The sequence below is a fragment of the Danio aesculapii genome, chromosome 11, assembly GCF_903798145.1.
Source record: "Danio aesculapii chromosome 11, fDanAes4.1, whole genome shotgun sequence".
In the NCBI taxonomy this organism is placed as follows: domain Eukaryota; kingdom Metazoa; phylum Chordata; class Actinopteri; order Cypriniformes; family Danionidae; genus Danio; species Danio aesculapii.
In genome coordinates, this window is record NC_079445.1 from 36,185,675 (window position 1) to 36,209,482 (window position 23,808).

Here is a 23,808-nt window from a genome sequence, read left to right on the forward strand (position 1 = left end):
ATTTATTAGAGTATAGAGCAGTAGAGAGTATAGATTTATTAGAGTATAGAGCAGTAGAGAGTATAGATTTATTAGAGTATAGAGCAGTAGAGAGTATAGATTTATTAGAGTATAGAGCAGTAGAGAGTATAGATTTATTAGAGTATAGAGCAGTAGAGAGTATAGATTTATTAGAGTATAGAGCAGTATGGAGTATAGATTTATTAGAGTATAGAGCAGTAGAGAGTATAGATTTATTAGAGTATAGAGCAGTAGAGAGTATAGATTTATTAGAGTATAGAGCAGTAGAGAGTATAGATTTATTAGAGTATAGAGCAGTAGAGAGTATAGATTTATTAGAGTATAGAGCAGTAGAGAGTATAGATTTATTAGAGTATAGAGCAGTAGAGAGTATAGATTTATTTGTAAAAGTGCACTCAAAATAGGAAAGGCTTGAAAAACAATTGTGGGGTTCCTCACAAAACTGCTGGAATCCAGTTTTTCAGTTTTTGAAAAACATTTTAATAATAGTTTCTACAGATGTTAAAGGTTCTTCATGTAACCAAAGATACCAAAATAGAACCTTCGTTTTTTTACAAGTATAATGACTGCATTAATGGAGTTCACACATTTGTGTGCAAACACTTCCTATTTTGCAAGAAAGCACATGAAAGACAAAAGAAAACTAAACCAGAAGCAGAATTATAGAAATATGACTATGTTCTTTTACACTGTTCTGGTCAAAAAATGGTGACACTTTATTTTAAGTTGCCATAGCAGCTTGCATGATTACATGCAAATAACTCTAACTTATGCAAACCCCTTACTTGTCTTTTTTTGTTTGACATGACATTTTTGTCCCATCCATGCTTGTCACTACATCTGTGATTTTAATCGATCAAAATAATCTATTTTCATTAGAGCATCACTCCCTGCTGAAACTGCAGTCTATAAGCAGCTACTACTAGCTGCATGAAAGATTTACATTTATTTAAAGTCTGAGGGTGGCCCGGTGGCACAGTGGGTAGCACTGTTGCCTCACAGCAAGAAGGTCCCTGGTTCGAGCCTTAGCTGGGTCAGTTGACATTTCTGTGTGGAGTTTGCATGTTCTCCCCGTGTTTGTGTGAGTTTCCTCCGGGTGCTCTGGTTTCCCCCACAGTCCAAAGACATGCGCTATAGGTGAATTGGGTAAGCTAAATTGTCCATAGTGTTAGTGTGTGAATGAGAGTGTATGGGTGTTTCCCAGTGATGGGTTGCAGCTGGAAGGGCATCCGCTGCATAAAACATATACTGGATAAGTTGGCAGTTCATTCAGCTGTGGCGACCCCAGATTAATAAAGGGACTAAGCTGAAAAGAAAATCAAAGTCTAAAATAAATACTGTAGTCTAGAAGCAGCACTCTGTTTCTATTTGCTCTCTTCGGTTCTATTCAACAGACCATTTGTTATTTGTTCATGGCGTTTCTCTTTTATTTCAGCAAATAGGATTGTAAAAAAACAAATTGTCATTTTCTCCCATTCACTGCGCTCTAAGTTTACCCAACTATGACGATGTCCACTGCTGAGAAACACGGAAATATGAAAAGGGTCTATTTTAGTTAGTTATCTGAATAACTCCAGCATTTTGAGTGGGTTCTTACTAATTTCAACACTTGTGATTGGCTACTTCATTTCCCAGATATACACATTCTAAACTCATTCATTCATTTTCTCTTAGGCTTAGTCCCTTTATTAATCTGGGGTCGCCACAGAATGAACCGCCAACTTATCCAGCAGATGCCCTTCCAGCTGCAAACCATCACTGGGAAAACATTCTAAACTGAAACATATAAATCTTTTCACAGCTTCAACTAAAGTTGATTTTGTTTTTATCTGAGTTGTTGGATTCTCTGTAGAACCAGGTCTGTCCTTAAAGAGACAGTTCACCTAAAAAATGCTGTTTGATTGTAAGGAACCACAGGTATTAATTTAGTTTTGTCTGTATGTTAATTTTTTACTTTCAAAGTTCCAGCAGATATTGAATTTTGTTTTCTGAAACACCAAAGTTTTTGCTTAATACCTTGTAGTTTTCTTCTGAAGAAACAAACGTCCTCTAGATCTCTCTTGAGAGCGAGTACATGACCAGCAAATGTGCATTTGTATGTGATCAATCCCCTTTAAGCATATGCAGCATGTACATCTGGTCAATTAAAATGACTCTGTATTATAAAATAGTATGCCCCCCCCCCAAAAAAAAAGTGAAATAAAAACAAAAAACTGTATTTCAGTTCTGGTCCTCTGAACAAGAAGAACATATTTTATTAAATATCACTAAATTAATGTACAATCTCACTCGATTTTAAATATATTCATCCACTAAATCAGTATGATCAGGCTTATTTTTCAGTAACAGTGCAGTTTAGTTATTAAGATGCTATGAAACAGTACATATTTCTATATAAAAGCTAAGATTTGCAAACATATATACATGTATTACAAGAAAAGAAAGGAAGAAAAAAGAAAAGAAAAGCAGAAACCTTGCTAGCATTGAGAAAGTGACCTGCTTTGCTCAGCTAAAAGATGAAACTCTCTAGAAAAACGACTGGACAAAGATTGCTTTTGTCAGCGAATATTCCCCCTGCAGGAACATACAACAGGCACGATCAATCAACATGGCTCTATCATAACAGGAATGATATTTTTGTGCATTAATTTGAAGACAAAAACCTTACCGTCTCTAAACAGCTCATCTATTATTACTCAGTATATGACTCTAAAGGTCATAATTCAGACAGCGGAAAAATGAAAAGCCATAATAAAGCGCGCCTAAGTACCAAACAGAACCTGATTTTATTCATGACCATTAAAGAACTCTAAAGTTGGCAGCGTACGCATAATCTCCTCCAAGCATTTCATTTTTATATATACGTCAATATAAATTAATGTGCTTAAATATGAAAAAGGCCTAATTTTCCCCAATATACATATACACAGACTGTATATTCCTGACCTCTAATGTGTTTACCGTGAAGCAAAAGAAACAATCTTCCCTTTAAGACATAATGTACAGATGTAGTTGCATATTAAAGTGTTAATATTGCACAAAATACAAAAATAAGACATCAAATACTGACTGCTATGGGTCAATACAAAACCATGAGTGTCTGAGCAGTGTTTAGTGAGGCTCCGTCATTCGTGCACATTCACTTGCTCTCGTTTGGCACTGTGATGGATGTGAAGGGGGCGAGAGAGTCTTGTTTTGGCACATACTGAGAGAGGGTTGTTGCGGGGATGGGATGGAGTTCAGGCGGGCTGCTGCGGGTTCACGTTCATGTGTTGAGGGTGTCCCAGTAAGCCGATCCTCTGCTTCTGTTTCCTCTGCTCCGTCATCTGTCACAGCAAACACAAGACTTATTGTGAGCATACTGTATATATATTAAAGTGTGTGTGTGTGTGTGTATGTGTGTGTGTGTGTGTGTGTGTGTGTGTGTGTGCACATGCTTTTGCCTTGTTTCTAGTTCAAATATCTACAAATTCTTTTTCATAATAATTTTTGTTAAGGGTTTTCACCTTTATTGATAGGACAGTGGAGATCTGAGGTGCTTTCTTACTTGTAGACCAATTGTTTTGTTTCGAAACAGGGATTCAAATTGTTACAATGTTTAGTTTTGTTCTTCACACTGCAGTTTCTAAACGAACCAAATTAGCTCAAACAAGTCACATGTGAGTCTCCAGTCCCACTCAGCTGTCATGCGTCCTTATTTTAATTTATGATGATCAGCATTAAGACATTATAAGCGAAAAGCTGCACTTTAATTTTGAATAGTGACACCCAAAGACATCGTCACCAAATCAGAGTTAAATCGGCAAAGGACCTCGTGCAGGAAATCAGACTCGGGGTGCCGCGAGCACCTCAGTGCTATGTGTCAACGCATCAACCACTGGGCTAGTGGCACAAACATATTTAGAAATTCTTAAATCAAGAATAATTTTCTAGAAAGTGAAAAATATTGTTATCAGAAATAATAAGTCAAAATTGCAGATGAGCAAAAAATCTTATTTCAAAGCAAAAACAAGGAGAAAAACACTTAATTTATATTTAATAAATTTCATATTTATACTTAATTTTATATTTAATAAAACTTGACTTGAAAACATTTTTTCTGAAAACAAAAAAAATCTTGTCTTAAAAAAATGCTTATGTGTGTGTGTGTGTGTCTTCATGTACCTTGTATTCATTACATTATGGGAACCAAATATACCCACAAGTATAGCAATACCAGTCCATTTTTTTTCTTTTGGAGACATTTTTTTTTGGTCCCCATGAGGAAAACAGCTCTTAAATCACACAGAATGAACTATTGATCCTTTTCACAAGACTGTTATGATGCGTTTAACGGTCATCATACTCTTAAATCCTTGAAAGATTTTTATATTTTGAAAAAAAACATATGAACATTTATATGCATTTATGTATGTATTATATCATCTAATTACAAAAAACTAATAATTACTGCTTATGCGAGGTGTTTCTAATGCCTCATTCACACTACGAGCAACCGTTCATTTCAATGGAGAGAGAGAGCGACTTCTGGTGACAGCGACTGATGGCAACCAGGTGGGCATGTCGAGCGACGTGACAAAGTTAAGAATTCTTTAACTTTATGCAAATGAAGAGTGACTTTCTTGAGCGACAGCTAATAGGAGCACCAGTAGAGCTCACTTGATCCTCTCTCAGCTTGCTCAGAGGCCGGTTGTATTCGTGCTGTCTTTACCTTCGCAGACCTGTGTTTGAAGCAGGCCGCCACCCAGAGTGACAGGCAGCTACAAAGTCGCTGCTACTGTAGTGTGAATGAGGCTTAATGCAGCATCTATGGGGCATCATGGGGCATGCCATCATCAGTCTCACCCTATTTTTTTCCTTTTTCTGAAAGTCTTGATAACACCATCATGGCGTTTCTCTTTTATTTCAGCAAATAGGATTGTAAAAAAACGATTTGTCATTTTCTCCCATTCACTGCACTCTAAGTTTACCCAACTATGACGATGTCCACTGCTGAGAAACACAGAAATGTGAAAAGGGTCTATTTTAAACAAGTTAGAAATGCAGATTGTTTCCTGCGAGAGTTAAGTTTAGGGGTAGGGGGATAGAATATACAGTCTGTGTAGTATAAAAATCATTACGTCTATGGGGAGTCCCCATAAAGATAGTTACAGTGTGTGTGTGTGTGCGTGTGTGCGCGTGTGGAAAAATAATAGTTCTTTATTGGCATTGATGGTTCCACGAACAGCCTAAAAATTTCCTGGAAACTTTCCACTCCACAAAATCTTCTTGACGGTGTAAAAAGGCTCATTAGTTTAGGGTTTTAAAAATGTTCCTCATACTTAAACCATTTATTTTTCCTAAAAATTCTGAAACTATAGTCCTTTAAAAAACCTTGTAAACCTTTAATGTGTGCGTGTGGCTTTCTGAATATTTGTAAAACCATTTCAAATCCCCTTTTTGCCACTTCCTAAGAGGAGAAAAGCAATAATACATTTTTTTCCGGCCATTCAGCTATTCATTCATTCATATAAATAAATTGAATCAGAATATATTTGTAAAACCTGTAAAAATGTATGTACTGATATCCAGTCATTGATTGTATCAGTACCAAAATGTAAAACTTGTACTTTTTTTTACATTTATTTGATAAATAAATACAAATTCCATAGCGTACATCCAGGATCCAAAAATAAAGCATCTTCATCCGATACACTATTGTAAATCAGAATATACAGTAGTCAACATTCAAAGTAGATCAAAAAACCTTCTTCAGGATTGTTCTAGATCAAGAACGGGTGTTCAATCGTTTTAAAAGGACTTTGATAAAGGGTGATGAACCACTTCAAATGTTGAATACTGTATATTGATTCAAATATGACAATAAATGGAAAAGACAAATGTATTTGTGAAGTTGGTAAGTTTATGTAAGTATAGGTCTCTCTTCCATAAGTATTTACAACTACAGTTGATCACACTATTTTGATGGGCCATTAGTTGAATTTAAGTTACATTGCATCTGCATGCCCACAAATTCTCATTAGATTATAAGAAGACTGTTAGGTTGGGGTTAGGGTTAGTGTAAGTTGACATGTCCTTGCTAAGTTTCTTATGGCGAGTTAAATGTCTGTTGAAGGAGCAGTATCAACAGTTATTAAGCAGACAGTTTACTAATACTTAAGTGGACCATCAAAATAAAGTGTTACCATACAATTTAATACTTGAGTAAGGCTTAATGTTTGAGTCTACAGCTAATACTTTTGTTATTCAAGTCAATCCAGATGCAAAACTGTATAGTATAGTATATACATAGTTCAATCTTTATACGACACACACATACACACACACATGCATTCCTTTCCTGCACTGATGCGTTCTGTGTAACCATTGATGTTGCCTTAGTTATGACCTCATAACACAGCATTGTTTGTGTTTGTGTGTGTGTGTGTGTCGTCTCATAAAAAAGCTTCTGGGAATATAAAATGGAGCAACTGGAGCAATGTCATGCAGGGTTGTGTAACCAATCCACACACACACACACACACACACACACACACACACACACAAAAACACTCATGCTCACGTACACAGTCAGTTCCAGTGAATTGAGTGTGTCTGAAGTGAAATCCCCTACTGTGACTCAACAGCTGTAGACGAAAGTCAGAAACACTCACACTCACAGTGTGTATTAACACTACCATCCACAGCAAACAAACACACAGCTATAGAAAGATAACATTGTTCACTCCTCCTACATACTGTATGCGGACGCGTCAGCTGGGGAAAATAATAAGAATAATATCATAATAATAATATCACAATAGGTGACGCTCTGAGCTGAAGCATCCCACGAGATCTGGTCCATGTTGAGGCAAAAACACGATTTTAAAAATAAATCCTGACATATTTGGGAAAGAGACCCCAGGCGGGTCACATGTGAAGAGGGTCACATGGCCGCACTTGTGCTTTGGCTCAAATTGATCACAGGATCAAAACAAAACAATCTTGAGAAGTGACAACATTTAGATATTAGATACGCCTGTATTTCTTTTGCACACCAGAATTTGTTCATTTAATGTTTATGCTAAATAATAAACATCAAGCATTTTTAAAAAACTTTTTAAAGGTAATTTAGTATAACAATAAAAGTTAATATATTTTAAAATGATACACTTTTATATGTCAAAAAAGCCCCAAAATATTAATTCATTGTAATTGTTTTTCTTTTTATTTTAAACTGCCATACTTTACCAATCTTTCAGCAAAAATTGTTTACCATTTAAAATAGAATCAAATTTGCAGCACTTTTTTTTTTTTTTAAATAAACATGTCAATAAGTGTGTTGTTTTATTTTTGTATTTTTGTTGTGCTGAATGATTCTGGAGCTTTATTTCACCTATATGTTGGCATTTTTCACCAAAGTTATATTAAAGGGGACATATTTAATATGATTTCCACGTAAATAAAAAGCACAATTGTAAATTTAAATTTGGTGCAGACAAAATGGGACATCTCACCTTTGAGAGTATATAAATATTATATATAAACGAAGAGGTTTTTCTATCAAGAAATATAGAAAATATCTTCGTTATTTGATTAGTATTATTAAATTTACATTTACATTTAGTCATTTAGCAGACGCTTTTATCCAAAGTGACTTACAAATGAGGACAAGGAATCAATTTACACAAATATAAGAGCAGCAGTGAACAAGTGCTATAGACAAGTTTCAGGTGTGTAAAGTCTAAGAAGCAAAGCATTAGAAATTATTATTTTTTTTATACATATTAAGTTAAGTAGCGCTAAGAATGTTATAATTTATACATTTATTATCATATAAATTTTCCCTCTGGAACCAGGACAGCTGTCTGTCAATCATGACTTTGTTTTATTAGTTTAGAATACTAGAAATTTGGATTTATGATTATGGCTTCATTTACACCTTTCCCATCAAAATACAAACAATGTTATAATATTATAATAAAGATGGTGTACTAAATATACACCTCATTTTCATAGATTTTCTCCACAACAGTATTGAAAAAGTATTAAAGAAAGTCAATTTCACGAATGATTACAACGACTTAATCATAAAACGTAAATAATAATTTCCTACTTCAACAATCATTATTAACAACTTTTACAAAGATTTTTGGACCCTGAACATAAGCAAATGAAAAGCTAAACTGCTGCATTTAAACTGCCAACACTTATATTATATTATAGTATTATTATTTATGATTTCACTTCATTTAGTTAAAAATACTTATTATTTTCTGATGGCTTCATTAACTATTTTTTCCATCAAAACAAAATCCTGTTCTAATATTTTAACAAGATGGCGTACTGAAAATACATCTCATTTTCTGCACAACTACTGAAAAAAGGGTGTAAGATTCTCTTCGAAAGTCAATTTCAAAAATGATTACAATCACTTAATCATGACACGTAAATAGTATTTTCCTACTCCAATGATCATTATTAACAACTTAATATTTTTGGACCCTGAGCAAATAACTTACAATAACAGTCCAAAAACTAGTACACACAAATGTTAGAAAAATATATTAAATATAAATTTAAAAAAGAGGAAAAATCAAGAGAAGCAAAAAAAAAAAAAAAAAAAAAATTGTTTTATTGAATTGAATTTAGTTGAAATTTTGTAGGTTGTAATTTATTTTTGCAATAATTTTCTTGAATTTCATTTTATTATCTTTCAATTTCTAAATGTTTGATGACTAAAATATTATTGTAATAAATATATCTGTTTAATAAATCTGTTTTGTTTAAATACACCAAAATACATTGCCTATGTTGACTGAGAAATGGATAAAAATATTCATTTTCAAAACGGGGTGTAATCAGTTATGCTGAGCTCTGTATATAATATATTATTATTATTATTATTATTATTATATTATTTTTATTTATGATTTAATTTTATTTAGTTAAAAATACTATTTTTTTTTATTTCTGATGGCTTTATTAATGCTTTTTGCATCAAAATACAAACCTGTTATAATATATAAACAAGGTGGCTTGCTGAAAATACACCTCATTTTCATATATTTTCTGCACAACAGTATAGGAAAAACCAAGGTTTAAGATTCTCTTCAAAAGTCAGTTTCACAAATGGTTCATGACACATAAATAATATTTTCCTGCTCATTATTTACAACTTGGAAAAATATTTTTGGACCTGGAGTATGACGAGGTTGATCATTCTTATATAATCAGCATTTAAAGTAAACGAAAAGCCAATCTGGAGTGTGTAAACCGCCGCAAAGATGCACAATAAACAGTGAAAGTTTTAGCCAAGGGGTGACCTTTCCCCCCCTGTCTGGAGTACAAAAATACGAAGAAAAAAAACTTCCCTTTAGACACTTCCCATTTAATGTGGCTGTACACCTCAAGCTGCTGTTCATTCCACTCCATTTACAAGAAATCAACAGCAGATCCCGTTATGCAGATTTCCACCCGATCAAAATACACGCGTCTAACTCGATGACCCACTTTATCATATTCATCTGCAGCGAGTGTTATACGCTGTTTATCTGTGGAAACAAACAAGCGCTCGACTTCACAGAAGCTCATCTGGACGACGGCACGGCTGAATAAAAGCGAAACAACACTTGGCCTCGTGACGCAGGTGAAAGATCATTCGAAATACCACGAGCTGAAGGCAGAAAGAGAAAGACAGAACAGAAATGAGTCAGTTGGCCTTTGCTCTAATTGAGGCCTGTCGAGTATGTGGAAGGCCTGGTTTGATTCACACCCGAGTCCATTTCAACAGAGATTTTTTGGGTCAGGACTTAAAGAACCGGTTTTCTCTCACCTGTTCTTTCAGTTCTGTGAGTTGGCTTGACAGGTTGGAGATCAGTTTCATGGTGGACTCCAGCTTCTCTTGCAGATTCCTGATCTCGTTCTGTTCGCCCTCTGCATCGCTGCTTACCAGAGACATGGCGCGCATTCGAGGAAACCAGTCCAGATTGTGCTCCTGTTGGAATATCAGATATTGTAATGTTTTTGGTTAGACATTATTTGAGAATAGCAAAACACTTGCAAACATATTATAAAACTGATTACACACACACACACACACACACACACACACACACACACACACACACACACACACACAAATGATATTTGTTGTTTGCTCAAACTACTTATTTAAAATGAGTTGAAACAACCCAATTCCTGAGATTTTTGAAGGGACAACGTAATTGTTTTATGTTCAGCTGTAGAAACACTCTTCACTCTTATGAACCTGACACTTTATCTAAACTCCATCTTACAAGAACTCAATAATGAAAATGATGTTTCCTATAAATGTACCACAGTCATGTTGCGCTGCTTGATTAAACCTTAAATACCTCTTTTGCACAATATTCACCTTTAATACTTGTTGCTCACAAGTTGATAATCTTTTAAAAAAGTCAGTAAACACATCGACTTTACTTAACTTTTATAATTACAGTTGAAATCAGAATTATTAGCCCCCCTTTGATTAAAAAAAAAGTTTCCCAAATGATGTTTAACAGAGCAAGGAAACTTTCACAGTATGTCTGATAATATTTTTTCTTCTGGAGTAAGTCTTATTTGTTTTATTTCGGCTAGAATAAACACAGTTTTTTTATTTTTTTAAAAACATTTTATGGTCAAAATTATTAGCCCCTTTAAGCTATATTTTTTCGATAGTCTACAGAACAAACCATCATTATACATTAACTTGCCTAATTACCCTAACCTGCCTATAACCTAATTAACCTAGTTAAACCTTTAAATGTCACTTTAAGCTGTATAAAAGTGTCTTGAAAAATATCTAGACAAATATTATCTAATATATAATATCATCAAGGCAAAGATAAAATAAATCAGTTATCAGAAATGAGTTATTAAAACTATTATGTTTAGAAATGTGCTGAAAAAAATCTCTGTTAAACAGAAATTAGGGAAAAAATAAACAGGGGGGGCTAATAATTCTGACTTCAACTGTATGTGCATAATTTATTTACTTAATAATTATAAGGCAACAAGTTTACTCTCTTTTTAAAGTAAAGTCAACTAATTGTTTTTTACAGTCCACTGTTTTGAGTGTGGAGGGATTCATTTGACCATTTTATAATGTTCTTTATCAAATAGATGCTGTTATTCAACTTTATGAACATCAAATGATCCTAAACAAAAGTCATGGTTTCCACAAATGTATTAAAAACTGTAGGTGCACTGCAAACAAACAAAGAAGAAAAAAAAAAAACAGTTTTCCTTATTTCTATTTGTTGTCTCATTTCTAGTCCAAAATATCTTAAAATTTGTAAATCAAGAAGCATTTCCCAGACAAACAAAAAACTATTGTCTTGTTTTAAAAAATAATATGGAAAATTAAGTGAGTTTATCTTTAAAACAAGCTAAATATGCTGTCAATGGGATAAGCAAAATAATATTGTTTTTCCTTTTGACATAGGAGTATTTTGCTTACCCCATTGGCAGATTCTTTTGCTTGTTTTAAAAAAAAACTCACTTAAACGTGCCATATTCTTTACTAAAACAATGAAGAAAATGCTTCTTGATTTAAGAATTTTTAAATGTTTGGACTAGAAATAAGACAAACAAATCCAAGAAAGAAAAGCATTTTTTTAGTGTGTATTTTCAACAGTGATAAAAAGCAACTGATCATCATGTTGGAATGATTTCTGAGGGATCATGTGACACTCAGGACTGGAGTAATGATTAAATAAAAAGTTAGTGAATATGTATTTCAATAAAACAAAAATCGTTTTATATTTTGCTTAATTTCTGCATTTTTTGGATCATATTAACACACACATTGTGAACATAAGAGACACCTTTCAGAAATATTAACAAATCTTAGCAAGCCCAACAAGTAGTGTATTTTCTAAATGTATTAATGTTGAGTATTTGGACATTTTGTTTGTTAGTTAAATAGCTAATCTGTTCATAAATATGAAAGATAAAAAAAATAAATAATAAATAAAAAAAAAACAACACTGATATTTATCCAATGTAAGCTGAACTGTCCCATTTTAGTGTCAACATTAAATAAATTGAACATAAGTACATTTGATATGATTTTATATTTCGTGAAAGCAAGAAATTGGCCTGATATAATTTCTCTAATAAGTTCTGAGGAATTAAAGGATCAAAATATGGGTGAAATACATCAGAACAGCAGAGTCACTTGCTGTCTTCAAGAAACGACTAAAAACTCAACTATTTAGTCTCCACTTTCCTCCCTAATCTGTAACTGCCTCTCAGGCTATACCACTAACTGTACTCTCTCTCAAAAACAAAAAACATTTTTTTAATTTTTTCTAATGCTTTGCTTCTTAGACTTTACACACCTGAAACTTGTCTATAGCACTTGTTCACTGCTGCTCTTATAGTTGTGTAAATTGCTTCCTTGTCCTCATTTGTAATGCGCTTTGGATAAAAGCGTCTGCTAAATGACTAAATGTAAATGTAAATAATTCTCCATCGACACTCATTGTATTAGATATATTGGTGTAAAAATGAAAATAATGCATTCATTATTTTTATTATTCTGACCTGTATTTTTTATATATTGTTATATACATTTAAAAGTAAAGGTCAGAATAAATACATTTAAAAAGAATACACATAAATATTAAAAGTGACAGCAAATCCATATTGTGGATGTTAACTTTCTAGTGAGTGGCTTTTGTAAATCATAGTAAAAGTTTATGATTTAATTTTTTTGCACAGAAAAAAGGAGATTTTATTGTACAAAAATACAAATTCCATTACAGATTTGATGCTTAAAAATGTTGTTGATTAATTGTTTTAATTAATTCAAATTAAATTCAAGTCTACTAGAAGCTATGTGAAGCATATTACAGTGTCTGTTGAATGATTTCTTTAATTACTCTGTGTTTTCGTTTCCAACACACACACTAAACATCCACACAGCATTAAGTGCTTCTGAAAGCAGACATTGGCTAATAGCAGTGGTGGAGCTGAAGTCATATCCTCCTCCACCTCTCCTTCCCTCTCTATCCATCCGTTCAGAAGAAAGTGTGAGCTTACATCAGGCAAAACTCCCCATGTGTAATACGATTACAGCAAAGGAAATGCAGTATCAAAGTCACACGAGCCTCACCCTCAGATAACAGCTTCCAAATATGGATGGGCATAACTTTACTTAACAAGCGGGAATCTTCCACCCTCGCCAATGACATCTTCAACATTACACACACTAATTTGATCAAGGAGAACACTAAAACACTGTCTGACCGCAAGATGAAACAGGTCTGAATCTTTTTTGGATATCAAACAAGGGTATATTTATTTATAAACTCAGATGAAGAAAACAGGCTCCTCACAAGGGCAAGAAAAAGAGCTTATTTTAAGTTAAGTTATACATAACTTATTTTGAGTTTAACAGCTTCTATTTTTAAATTTGCCAATGCAAAATTTCTTAGTTTTCATCTATTTATTTTTTATTTGAGTTTTATGTAAATTACTGAAAACAATGTTTAGTAGTTATAGAATATTTGAATTGATTTTCAACACTGTAGACACCACTTAGTCACTAAAACACTTGTATAGCAACACAGCAGATATCACCCAGACAACCTACTGTAGTAACAGCCCAGCAACTTACAACAATTTGGGGCACCTTAAAAGCTACATAGCAACACCCTAGATACAGTTCTACCATAAAACCCACACACACTGAAAGAAAATTATTCAAAGATGATTCCTTGGATTTCCTAAATTTTTTTATGTTGAGTGGTTGTAAACAATTTATTTGGGCTGAATTTAAACAAACAAATTAAGTTGAACATTATGAAATTTAATTGGTTTGATTAAATTCAACACAAATAAATTGTTTGCACCAGTTTTACATGCAACACTTTTTTCAGTGTAGCTACAACTATTTGGAATAATTTAGCAATGGCATAGCAACAAAATTAGGACGTTTCTAAGGGCCCACACAGTTTTGGGGCCCCCAGAGTTTCTATTAGGGGCCCACCAATCTCAATTTCAATCTCAATTGGGCCCTGTTATAGGGCCTGTACTGGCCAGCAGGGGTGGAAAGACTACTGAAAAATCATAATTAAGAAAAAGAACCATTACTCGCCCCAAAATGTAGTGTAAGTAGAGTAAAATGATCTGTTTTAAATATTACTCAAAGTATGAGTAAAAAGTAGACCTTTTAAAAGTACACAAGAGTAGTGAGTATTACACTGTGAAAAGCTGATGCTTTTACATGTCATTTGTGGATGTGTGTAAACGTAAGATTCTGTAGTGCATTTAGTTATTGGCCAGCAGGCACACAACATCATAAGATGTTAATATTAGGTTAGATTTAGGTCAGGGTGTCAGGTGAACAAAAAATCAATGTCTAGCTAGCATCTAAGGGCAACGTTATTTTGATGTCCAATAACAACGTCAAAGGACGTTGATTTTTGGTTGATTTTAGGTTGTGTTAAAAAGTGAGAAAAATCCAACGTCGAGCTAACTTCCTAAACCAACGTCATATTGACGTCAAATATTGACATTTATTCGCCAGGTATGGCAAACAAAATCCAATGTCTGATAGACATCATAGTGGTAACGTCCACACAACGTCAAGCTGAACATCATTAGACGTTGATATTTGGTTGATTTTAGGTTGGACATTGGACATTGATGTTGGCCTGAAGTTGACTTCAAACAAAATGCAACATCCCCACGACATTGAGGTACAACATCAATCTGACGTCATGTTGACATCTTGTGCCTGCTGGGTGTTTAAGTTTATTTTGTTCATCATACAGTTAACATCCATCATCTTCTCACTTCTCATCAGTGACATTCATCTAAACAGTCTCTGGGTCGATGTGTGTAAAGATTTTGAACATCTTCTTGGACACATTTAATGCTTCCAAACAGTTTGCTGCAATTAAAAATCGCCCATGTCTTGAGGTAGTTCATTATGATGCGATTTATTTGATTGGACAGGAATCGCAGGACTGATTTTTCTAATCCCCATAGAGAGGAAAAAATAAAGTAGGGACTGCAGGTTGAAAGAAAGTAGTGGAGTAAAAGTACTGATACTGCACTATAAATGTAAAAGTACACGTTTTAAAACTACTTAGTAAATTTCTGAGAGAAACTAGTCAATTACAGTAGTATGAGTATTTGTTACTTGTTACTTTATACCACTGCTGGCCAGCGGCGCCCCTGCCCATAATAACAGTATAACAACTAAGAACTATTTAGAATTACTTGTCAACAGCATAGCAACAACCTGACTACATTCTGATGCACATGAATTGGAATACATTAAGAATTACAACTGATAACGCCCTGGCAACCTCCCACGTACTGTTTAAACATTGAGTATACTGAGAGTTTTGCGCAGGCAATAAAAATGTTACTCTATTTTTGACTTTTCAGTGCTTTTAATAGACTGAATAGTACAAGATCTTAATAAAACAAGCCATGTCCTTTTTCCACAGTATCTCAACATGTTTTATAGTTTTACGACAAGTCCACCAGCTCCAGCCAAAAGAGATTGCAGAACATCTGACTTCTGGCTGGAGGGAACGGTCAGACGCAGATCCTAAAAAGGATGAGAAGGATCTAGCAGAAGGGGGAAAGTGATAGTCATGCTAAAGAAAGCTGGAAAATTGGCCAAAGGACACTTGACTCTTGGACATGCACTTCCTTTTCTCCTCAAAGCCGGACTACTTGCACACGAAGACACAAACACAGACACATCAGGGTTTGCAGTCAGACGAGTGCAGATTAGAACATGTCTTCTTAGCTTTAAGGAAGCTCATTTGTCATTTATGAGTGACATGTTTAATGACATCTAAAACTATTTAAACAAGTTTGCATTGTTTGTTTTTTCTGAGTACTATGCATGCAGTTTCTCTGTGCTCGTGTTCCTAGAAAGACTGCTTGGAATACCTGACATTTTTCTAGCGCGCAGCTAAAGCAATAAGTGCATCTAGCTACAGTAAGACTATTTTGACTGACTTCCTGTCTGTCATTGATCAGTTAAGCTGATAGTCCAGCCACTAAAAGTTTGGTCAAGTCACAAATTTCCTTGCATACCTATTTGGAAGACACAATTTAGAAATTGGGGAGGCACGGTGGCTCAGTGGTTAGCACTGTTGCCTCACAGCAACATTTTCTTTCCAAGTTTTAGGAACAACAAATAAAAACTTGACTTCTAGTTGATCATTTGGTATCAGAAGTGGCTTATATGAAAGGCAAAGGCCTCTAGATTATGCTAATTTTACCTAAATAAAATATGATTATGCCTTAATTTGTAATTATTTAATTAGGACAGTAAGGCCTGACTTTGCTTAGATAAAAGTCTTGTCACTTAACAGAAATAATGTACAGTATAGAATATATATAACATATAAATTCACTATAATCTTCTATGTGAAGCTGCCTTGAAAAGCGCTATAGAAATAAAGATGAATTGAATTGAATATAAAGTCATGGTGCAGTGGAAAAGGAATGAATATTGTGTATGACTCCCATGAGCTTGGAGTACTGTATCCATACATCTCTGCAATGACTCAAATAACTTAATAAAGTCATCTGGAATGGCAAAGAAAGCGCTCTTGCAGGACTCCCAGAGTTCATCAAGAGTCTTTGGATTCATCTTCAATGCCTCCATCTTACCCCAGACATGCTCAATAATTTTCATGTCAGGTGACTGGACTGGCCAATCCTGGAGTAACTTGATCTTCTAAGCTTTCAGGAACTTTGATGCGGAGACTAAAGTAAGAGAAGGAGCGCTATCCTGCTGAACAATTTTTGAAAAGGTATCTCTAGCAGTTCCTTCTTTGCCATTGGTCATTAAATAGATAGTCCCGCCTCCTATTAACATCACTGACTAGACCAAAAATCACATATTAGGCCACACACACAAAAAAAGTCTCAATTATGTTCAACTAGGAGTCACGGTGGCACAGTGGGTAACACAATCGCCTCACAGCAAGAAGGTCGCTGGTTTGAGTCCCGTCTGGGTCAGTTGGCATTTCTGCGTGGAGTTTGCATGTTCTCCCTGTGTTCGTGTGGGTTTCCTCAGGGTGCTCCAGTTTCCCCCACAAGCCCAAAAACATGTGGTATAGATGAATTGGGTAAGCCAAATTGTCCATAGTGTATGTGTGAGAATGAGTGTGTATGGATGTTTCCCAGTGCTGGGTTGCAGCTGGAAGGGCATCCGCTGCGTAAAACATTTGCTGAATAAGTTGGCGGTTCATTTCGCTGTGGTGACCAATGATAAATAAAGGGACTAAACCAAAAAAAAATGAATGAATGAATCAAATCAAACATGAAATTACAATTGTGTGAAATTAATTAAGAAATAAAGGCACAACTGCATATATTGTTGCTTTACAGCAGTACTAGGCCTTCATAGGAAACAATGACTAGTTTGAGCATCTAAAAATAAACTCTTTCCTTTATGCATCTGTATAAAGTTAAATCTAAATTTTGTGGGGGAAAAAAAACAGAAAAAACTTTTGTGCATATTTAATTTTACCCATTCTATGTGTGTGACAGAAAGAGGGACCTGCGTCCAGGCTGCAGGTGCACAGAAGTCCCCTTGTCTCTGAAATCTCAGACACACACAGACGCAGGGGAAAATCACAGGTAATGCTCTCAGTCATTCTGAGAAGAAGAGAGGAGTGCGTGTGCAGTCACTTCCGCCTGCCACAGATGTTGAGGTTTGTGTTTACTTCTGCCCAGCTGTCAGCCACTTTCGTCATCACACACACACACTGACTGTTATCTCTAGTCAGATCTGTTTCAGCTCCACTCAAGTCCGTCAAACTATGAGCTCTGCATCACGAACTCAAATCCAAATCTTACTAACGCACTAACTCACAGTTTACCAATACTGATTATTTCAAGTTCGCATTTGGAGGAAAACACAGTTTTAAAATATACTGCAATGATATCCATATGGTGTTAGAATATTAATCAATGTAAAAAGATAAAGTTGTTTAAATAAATAGTTATGTGTTCACATTACAAAACTGCTAGTAAAATATACAGTACTAAAGTTTATGCACACAAAAATGATTTATTGGATTTAATCTATTTTTTATCTAAGTGGTTGCAAACAATTTATATGGGCTGAATTTTAAACAAACTAAATCAATGTAGTAATGTTCAACTTAATTTGTTTGTTTAAAATCAGCCCATATAAATTGTTTGCAACCACTTAGTTAAAAAAAATTGTAAATCTAATGAATCATTTTTTCCAGTATTTAAATAGGTAAAAGTAGTATCTAAACATACAGCTTTGTTTTACTAATTATAGCAAAATGATGTTTTGTTTTATTTTATAAACTAAAAACTAATTTCTAACAGATTTAAAATGCAACTGTAATTTGTAGCAGTGTTTTTATTTAAAAAGTCAATCTCAACAATAGAAAACAATTGTTATTCTGACCAAAACAAATATCAACAGAAGTAAACCCATGCCTAATAACTCCAGAAAAAGTCAAGTAAAACTATCATATACCATTTCACCAGCACATTTAAAAATGAAATAAAACACCTTTCTGATACTGGCTCTAAATCAAGAGGATATCGTGACACGTCTGCATCACGACCTACGCTCAAATACTCACTTCCTCCTGTCTCGCTTCCACAGAAATGAGAACTACAACTATTTCTATACATGTACATCAAAAAGTCTAAATGGACAGTTCATTCAAAAATGAAACTATTCTAATCACAAGGAAATCTGTCTTGTTCCACTCAAAAAAAAAAAAAAAAAAAAAAAAAAAAAAAACAGTTTGGAATGACAATTTTTTTTTTAAGTTAACCACACAATAAAAAAACATGCTGAGCTCCACACAATTCCTTCAAGTTGTCCAAATTTACAAATTTATGTGGATTGAACATAAAAGAGTTAAGTTATCCCAACAAAAAAACAACAACTTAAGAATCATGTTGTTTCAACTCATTTTAAAGGTGCAGTATGTAAGTTTGACACCCAGTGGTTAAACTAGGTATTGCACACCTGATTCAAAACACACGCATGCGCAGGTTGCCAGATTGATGACACCAACAGGAGAAAGCCTGACTATCGAGCCTTAAGGCTGATTTAAGCTGTGTTCTAAATAAAAGCAACGGCACGCGATAGAAGGAATGTTTTCCATATTAAAAGGAGTTTTTTTTTGTCTTAATCAAAAACCTGAAATGTATATTTAAGAAGCGGCTTCTATTTCTCACAGTGGAACAACAGAAAACTGACAATGATCACCTTAGGTACACCTCATGTGCTTTATTCAGTGTTAAAGGCTAATAATGTGAGTCTGAATGCCATTTTACATGACATTTATTGCCATACCACTGAAAGCAGCAGCAGATAGTTCACCTCAGATCTTGAAAATAAAATAAACCTTTTGAAATTGAACTTCAGAGCTGCAAGTGCAAGTCAACAAATATCAGTGATTTGGCATGCAAGTTTAATAATGTTTAATAATGTTGAACTGGAGTGCAGTAAGTGCACTGTCCTGTGCTTCTGAGTAGCTGTTAAATTTCTGTCGTGTTTTTTTTTCTGGTGTAAACAGCCAAATTGCTTATCACTGTGTATATTGTCAGGTAGCGTGTTGTTAGGACACAGGGTTACAATGTAACCTGCTCACCTAATGTTTACGTTCGTAACATTTATATTATTTGCTAATTAATAACCTCATGTGGAACTCTGAATCTGCGTCTCATTTTGGAGGTTGTTACTGTTCCCTGGAGGTCACATTTCAATTGCGAACACACTGAATGAATGAAACATGCTGTTTTCCAAAAGGCTCATTTCCACTGTGTGGTACAGTACAGTACGGGTTGGTACTGGTCACCTTTATCAGGCGTTTCCACTACCAAGGGTACCCTTTTGGTGGGGGTGCTGTACGACAGAGAGTTTCAGTGGATGTTATTCTCGCTCAAATAAATGGCTACAGTAAAGCTGTAAGGGTCGTTCACAAATCATATGAGAAGCACTTCTAATAAAACAGATGCTTTAAACAAATAAATACTTAATTATAAATGTTTATTATTAACTTTACTTTGAACATGATTTCATTATAACTGCCGATTAATGACAGTGCGAAATAGCCTGCTGTAACGTCTGTAATTATATAAAATAAATAAATAAATGCAACATATATGAACACATACAGACCCTTACAGTCTCTGATATGTTATCAATTACAGATAAACTACACACAGCAGACATTTAATCTTTATTTGATTCGATGATAAACGTGGCAGTTTGTTCATGATTCAGGTTGCTGAAACAATTTGCTCCCTTGTTTTGTTGGGCTTCTCTATTTTTTTTTCCGTGCTTCACTCTCGCGTTTGTCCTTTTCTTTTCTGAAAGGACGTCAAAGACACTTCAATAATCACACACACGTTATTATCATCAGCTCAAGAAGTTCGTTCAATATAGATGCGATCGTGAGCTCCCTGGAGAAAGCGAAAACCGCTCGCACTTTTAGACGGCCTCGTAAAACAACAACAGGACACGGCAGATTTTGTTCTTCTTGGCTTTGTGGCTGTTCATCAAGACAACGACAAGGTTTGTTTGAGCTCGGGTCATCCATGGCTCGTTATTATATGCATATAGCATTTCCATGTAATGTCTCGGCTGTGTATTTAAAAAACATGGCGGATCCTTTGTTTTCATTCTAGCTAGCTCCACGAGATTGTGACGTATCTCTGTAACCAATCAGTGTTCAGCTGCGCATGTAGCTCCACCTTTTGATACCCTTTCGAAAGGGTGCCGACAAAGTGGTACGGTGCGGTTCGCTTTTTGACAGTGGAAACGGCCATATAAGCATACCGAACTGAACCGTACCGTACTGTACCACTCAGTGGAAACGGGCCATAATTGGCTAAACTGGCATTGGGTTGGTTAAAGGCACTGAAACATAGACACATAGACACATTTTCAAAGCAAAATGTCTGTCTTCAGCTTTGCTTTTCAGATAAACAAGAACGTTCACTTGACATGTTTCTTAAATATCTGCAAATATATATTGGTATTTTTATGCTTTAAAGGGGTCAAAAACTTACATACAGCACCTTTAAATAAGTAGTCATTTTTTGTGTGTATGCCTTCAATAAGAGATATTCAATAGCCCTCGTCTGCTTTATCTGGTACAGTGTAAAAGTGTCAGAAGAACAGACACTATCTCTTTTTTTTGGTTGCGTGTTTGTTTGGGTGTGTTGTGTATGTTCGTGCGTCCGAAGTGCCCCCTCAAAAACCTCCATTTCCTAAGCTTTGTTTACACTTGACAGCATTGCCAGTAAATACGCAAATGCGCAAGCCACATCAATTTCAACTGTATTTGCTGCTTCAATGGAAACGAGGGAAGTGTGAATTTCATTACTAATACCGCAAGAGCCCACACACTTAGAGAGGATGCTCTGTGGTCTGAAGCAGCAGCAGCAGCAGCAGCATCAGGTCTTGTACGAGACCAGAGAGTTTCAAAGATCCACAATTACAACTAACGTCACCAGCAGACTGTGAATAATGTTTACAGGGAAAAAAAGCTGAGGGGAAAAGAGCAAGTTCATGTTGGGGTTCTACCTGCAGACGCAGCAGAGTCTAACCTCAACTACCTGAATGAAAGCAGACGATCAAACAGACAAGCTCTTTTCTGATTGAGCTTCATATTATTTGACTAAGGACAATGGCCTTGGTGGATATCAGTGTTTTTGAACAGTAATTTCAGAACTGTGAGGCAACAGATGGCTGGGTGCATGAGTTAATTCTGTAGATCAATTAGAAGTTAGCATCACTGTCATAGTACAGGGGAAAGAAAAACAACAGGATAACTTCAGTAAAGATGAGCGAAATTAAACTTAGGCCAATGGAAGATTACTATTTTTCAAAACAAAAACTTGTATGCATTTTAGCCTAGTCTTAATCAGGCTAAAAACGAATTACGTCAAATTCAATTAAGTGTCACGGTTAAAGTACACTGTAAAAAGTATATAACGAAAGGTCATAACAACAAATGTTTTTATGTTACTTCAACTCATTTTAATCAGTTAATCAGGTTTCAACTAAATATTTTTAGTTATACGAAGTTTAACATTTGACTGATGTTGATTTGAGATGACTAGAAAAGTTCATTTGATTCAACTAAAAAAATTAGGCAGCATGATTTTTTTTACAGTGTATATAGATAGAGAGATATAGAGTTCAACAACTTCATTGAAATTTGCTGTTAGTTTATGTGCAGCCCAGCAGAGCGGTTACTAACTGAACCTAAGCAGGGCTGAGCCTGGTCAGTACCTGGATGGGAGACCACATGGGAAAACTAGGTTGCTGATGTAAGTGGTGTTAGTGAAGCCAGCAGGGGGTACTGTGTGAGTCCTAATGCCCCAGTATAGTGAAGGGGACACTATACTGTGTCAGTGAGCGCCGTCTTGTGGATGAGACATTAAACCCAGGTCCTGACTCTCTGTGGACATTAAAAATCATATGGTACTTCTTGTAAAAAGTAGGGCTGTAATCCCGGTGTCCTGGTCAAATTTCCTTCATAGGCCCTTAACCATCATGGCCGCCTAATCATACCAGGTTTCTCCAAATCAATAGCTGGTGTGTGGTGAGTCCACTGGCGCCGTTGTCCTGTCTGTCCAAGTGGATGCTGCACACTGATGGTGGTGTGGAGAGACCCCCTTCATGATTGTTAAGTGTTTTTGGTATATGGTCATACACTATACAGTAAATGCACTATATAAATGCACATTGGGTATATGCAGAAGGACACAGAAGGACCTTTAATTTGACAGTAACCTGGGTCAGATGCTCCTGATGAACTGAATGCCACTACAAAATCAGAGCGGTTAACGTCTGTTTTCTTTAAAAATCAACGATCACTGCCTAAATGATATACGTTATAAAGTGGGTCTCAGAATGTACTAGAAACACAGCATTAAATTACATTTTTCCAGGCCATGTCTTTAAAATATTTCATATTATTTTACTCCAGTATTTCCAATAGCATTACTGTGCTCGTCTGCTGATCCTGACAGGTGCGTGCGTGTGAATGGCTTATTTATCTCTCTTTTACGCTTCAACAACTAAATGAACGCTGAAGTCTATTTAACTGATTGTATTTTAATTACATTACAGCATCGATGCTGTAAAAGAAACCGTATAACTTCGAAAAAGTCACATTAACCGTTCATCGGACGTGTATCAGTATGGGAAGAAACATTAGCTCTGCATATACCCTATTACATTACAGAGTACAGGTGTCTTTTTCCTTTAGTAGGACATTAAAGAAGATTTTTAGCTGGAAATGTGGTCCTTAAAAATTCATAAAATGCAAGTCAGTGGCTACCAGAACTTAGAGAGTCAAAAAAACATATGCAGGCAAAACAAAATGAATACCCTGAGGTCTTATGAAGAGAAACAATGAGTCTATTTAGCTAAAAGTAATCTAAGATGGCCTGAGATTGAATGTATTAGTAGCATATTTTAATATTGGCATGAACTAGGCCATGTGAAAGTATCTTGAGCTTGTGTTAACCACAAATCAAAAAAAAAAAAAAGAAAAGAAAAAAGAAAACAATGAATTGAGCACAATGGAACCCGGAAGTTCAATAAGGCCAACATGTTTCCAGGTTTCATTCGAGGCTTGCATTATTTCCTGATTCCATTCTCCAGATCATTCTCTTTCCTCATCTTTACTAAATAAAAGATCACAATTTAATTGATCAACCGGTTTTGTTGTACAGTATTAGTAAGGTTGACCAGGTTTCTCTAAATGGAATATGGCACAGAACTAG

At 35.1% G+C, this 23,808-nt stretch overlaps 1 protein-coding gene across 1 annotated transcript in view; it reads right to left on the minus strand.

Annotated features, from left to right (window-relative positions):
- Positions 1-2,221: 2,221 nt before the first annotated feature.
- itpr1b (inositol 1,4,5-trisphosphate receptor, type 1b) overlaps positions 2,222-23,808 on the minus strand; it is a 269,709-nt gene continuing 248,122 nt past the window's right edge. Inside the window, exons 61-62 of the mRNA XM_056468320.1 lie at positions 9,836-9,997; positions 2,222-3,347 (exon numbers count right to left, since the gene is read on the minus strand). Of these exons, the coding sequence (XP_056324295.1) occupies positions 3,261-3,347; positions 9,836-9,997 (249 nt within the window). The 3' untranslated portion in view covers positions 2,222-3,260. The remainder of the gene's footprint in view (positions 3,348-9,835; positions 9,998-23,808) is intronic.